Genomic DNA, 4,015 nt, shown 5'->3' with positions numbered 1-4,015 from the left:
AACGAGCCATCAGAACAGTCGAGCGTTTGCTGCGACCCGTATATCTATTGCGTACGTGACCCTAGTGCGTCTGTCACCCTACTTTGACCGTAAGCCTATTGCGCCGGTTAATGTAGTTAAAGTAAAATTATTATGTAATATGTACATCTTACAAATTGCGCATAGCGCAATTACGAAGCCCCGTACGACGTTCCTTTCAAATGAAACAAAAATTTCAAATCGCCCTAAAATTTTATTTTTTTGAAGGGCCTAGTATCGGCCTCAGTCCGAGGACCCAAATTTAAATTTTTTTCAACTACATTCTATTCGGCCTTTGATTACCTTCCAAATGAAACAAAAATTACGAAAAACGGATGAAATTTGCTCGAGTTATATGTAAAATACACATAGGGCCCTAGTAGCGGCCTTAGTCCGAGGACCCAAATTTAATTTTTTTTCAACAACATTCTATTCGGCCTTTGATTACCTTCCAAATGAAACAAAAATTACGAAAAACGGATGAAATTTGCTCGAGTTATATGTAAAATACACATAGGGCCCTAGTAGGGCCTTAGTCCAGGACCCAAATTTAATTTTTTTCAACAACATTCTATTCGGCCTTTGATTACCTTCCAAATGAAACAAAAATTACGAAAAACGGATGAAATTTGCTCGAGTTATATGTAAAATACACATAGGGCCCTAGTACGGCCTTAGTCCAGGACCCAAATTTAATTTTTTTTCAACAACATTCTATTCGGCCTTTGATTACCTTCCAAATGAAACAAAAATTACGAAAAACGGATGAAATTTACTCGAGTTATATGTAAAATACACATAGGGCCCTAGTAGCGGCCTTAGTCCAAGGACCCAAATTTAATTTTTTTTCAACAACATTCTATTCGGCTTCGATTACCTTCCAAATCAAACAAAAATTACGAAAAACGAATGAAATTTACTCGAGTTCTATGTAAAATACACATAGGGCCCTAGTAGCATTTCACTTCTAAGGCCCTAACTCACGGTCCACTCACCCGATTTTAAAAAACTTTTTTTTCCTGGATTGGTATTGACAATACCTATCATTTGCCGTGTCATTTACATTTCCATCGTTTATTTTGCCATAAATATCACCAAAAGACCTTAAATCACTTAGGTGGCCCTAACTCACGAAGGGCCGACCCGAATATGCCCATCTTCGAACTTAGCCTCACTATTTCGACTATCTTTCAGGGAAAAAAAATTTTGAAATCGGATTTGATTTACTCAAGATATCGACGTGACAGACGGACAGACGGACAGACAAAATTTTTATTGCAGATTCGTCATCTATGAACATAGGCAAACACTTTGCCCTTACCGTCTGCTTCGAATTCCATCAATTACACACGGCATCGTAATCCTATAAGCCCCTTTGTACTTCGTACGGCTAAAAATCTTCTCTGGTCCTTCAAGTATTTACTCTCAAATGCAGATATGAAGTCACTAAAAATTGGTTTCCTTTCGCAAATTTTTTAAATTGTCAATTTTTCCCAAACTATATTTCAGGCCTGCTAATCAATTTAACATAATTTTTTTGCCAATCATAAGATTAAGTTTTTCCAGCTTCGTCGTAGGTCGACTTTACTGCTAAAACGTCACTAAAGATAAGTGTGATCGCGGTCGGATCGTATCGTATAAGGTGTCAATCGAAATGTTCATTCAGGGACAATATAAGACAAAATGTTTCTATCAAAAGTTTTGATATGGATGAGCTAGAGTGACTCAAGTTTCACGGTAGTGTCATTTTTGAAAAAGTGATACTGTCGCCGGAGTGACCACTTAACCTGGGCGATTTATGTAGGGTTTTATCTAGGTAAAAGTGATGAAACCCATACCATTACTTTGCAGGTATCCGGATCGCGCTGTCCTCCGGACCTCTTTGAAAATCGTCAATTTTTCGAGGTGAAAGTACTGCTGCCACGTAGCAGAACTTTTTCAAACATATTGATACTGCTTAATGTGTACCTTGTTGAGGCTAGAATTTGACCATAATTTCACCCTTATCGATTAGTTGTAAGGAAAATATTGCCTAAATACACTTTTACCCCATTCGGTGTAGTGCATTTTCCCCGAGGTCCACAACTAAGGTGAAATTGTTTGAAGTAAAAAATTCTTCTACAAAATACTCAGCCTGGAGAAAGCTTTCGAACGAGATATAACTCATAAAGATCGGAGACCCATTGGTTTCAAATTTCGAAGTTTTCGCAAAGTGACTCTGAAGAGAATGTATATTACATCCTGCTCAGTAAATATGCCCTTTGCGAAGGCTTTGTCCGATGAATCCATCAACAAATAAGTATTCCAAATTCCAACGTGTCTTCCTTCAAATTACGTAATTAAACATTGTTATTTTGACTTGAGATTATACACTTTACCGTCAACATAATAAAATGGCTAAACAAGGACATAATCTACTAAAGTGTTATCTACTAAAGGAGATAATCTACTATAATGGAAGAGAAGAACTAGTTCAACTAGTATTGTGATAGAAGTCTTTATAAAAGAAACACAAACAAATTGGTTTTCATTGAAGGAAAAGCGTACTTCCCGCGATGTCCGATGTTAAATTTTTAAATTTACTGGTTTTAACATACATTTCTCTGTATAACAGAACTCAGATTAGAATTAATTCCTCATTTTCGTCGTTTCCGAAAGAATAATTAGCTTTAAGAGGAATATATACACATGGCTAAATTGATGCCTACATGAATCGCAAAATTGTTATTATTTGATGATATTTTAGGCTGTTCGATTTTCTGTTTATTTCATTTTTTGAAAGATTTTTAAACACTTTAAAACTGGAAAGGATAAAATGCGGTTTTATTATTATATCATGGTAACCTTGTTAGCGGAAATATTTTCGCCACAAATTTGGTTACCGGGAAATCAAATCTTTGTCGAACAAACCACTGGGAAATGTATGAACTGGTAACTCCGTTCCAGATTTTTGTTTACTGGTGAATTTTGACTCAGTTGGGAAGATAGCATTATTTCCATTCCCGTACGTAATTGAAAAAAGGAAATTTAGTTCTTCATCTGATGGATTTTAATTAATGAACAGTGAAAATGAATGTTACAAAAGAAAATTGCATTTTGTGATTTTAGAATCCTTTTATTCAATTATGTTTTGTTGTCGGGACACATATCGAACTAGGTGTTAAAGCAATTAATCGCCAGTCATCATCTCCATAAATTCTAAGTAAAAAAATAATAATAATTTGAGTTGGAGATCGCATTTATGTATTTGTAGTGAATAACTTTACCATCGAAATCTACGGTTCCAGATCCATCAGTATCAATTTCAGCAATGATACCGTCTAAATCAGCATTGTTCAATTTGTCATCAAGAGCTGCGAGAATTTCTTTCAATGTGCTGAAATTGTAAAAATAAAACCGATACCTTAACACCCGAAAACAATTAACCGTCTGAAACACAGCGGACGTCAGTGAAATTTAGTCTTAGCAAAAGTGGTGATACTCGTTTATATCGGTGAAATAGTTAGCTGATAAACTGTTGACGCATCATGCCTCAATTTCACTGACTCCCATGGTATGCATTGTAAAAACAGGAATAATTAGAAGTCTTAAATAAAAGCTTTTCGTTGCTCTTGATAATAGAAATGTTAGGGTTTAGGATTTAGATACTTCTTAAGTGCATTTACCTGGTTGTAATGTAACCATTTCCTTCTCGGTCGTACAATCTGAAAGCTTCTTTAAGTTCCTAGAAAGGAAATAGAAAAGCAAAAGTTTAATTTTCTTGTTTAGATACTAGGAGAACGATCATTATTACTTAGGCCTCGATACGATTACAATTAAAACAAATTTAGTGCAATACAATCAAAGTTTCTAAGGTTCTTTTGGTTTTTGAGGGTAGAATAGAAACTAAACAAATTACCTGTTGCATAGCTTCAGCATCTTCTTCTTCAAGAAAATGTCCAGCAATATTGGAGAAACCATCAAAATTAACTTTTTTCCAGAGGCTGTTCACGAGATA

At 35.3% G+C, this 4,015-nt stretch overlaps 1 protein-coding gene across 1 annotated transcript; it reads right to left on the bottom strand.

Annotated features, from left to right (window-relative positions):
- Positions 1–3,112: 3,112 nt before the first annotated feature.
- LOC119081891 (troponin C-like) lies at positions 3,113–4,000 on the bottom strand (the record flags this gene model as incomplete). The annotated part of the gene is made up of 4 exons (XM_037191119.1): positions 3,113–3,216; positions 3,285–3,394; positions 3,684–3,742; positions 3,917–4,000. Coding segments are annotated over 4 exons (282 nt in total), but the record flags the coding sequence as incomplete, so codon positions are not given.
- Between the last annotated feature and the right edge of the window lie 15 nt (positions 4,001–4,015).

Source organism: Bradysia coprophila, unplaced genomic scaffold (genome assembly GCF_014529535.1).
Source record: "Bradysia coprophila strain Holo2 unplaced genomic scaffold, BU_Bcop_v1 contig_370, whole genome shotgun sequence".
NCBI lineage: Eukaryota > Metazoa > Arthropoda > Insecta > Diptera > Sciaridae > Bradysia > Bradysia coprophila.
This window is presented reverse-complemented; position numbering and strand designations above follow the sequence as displayed.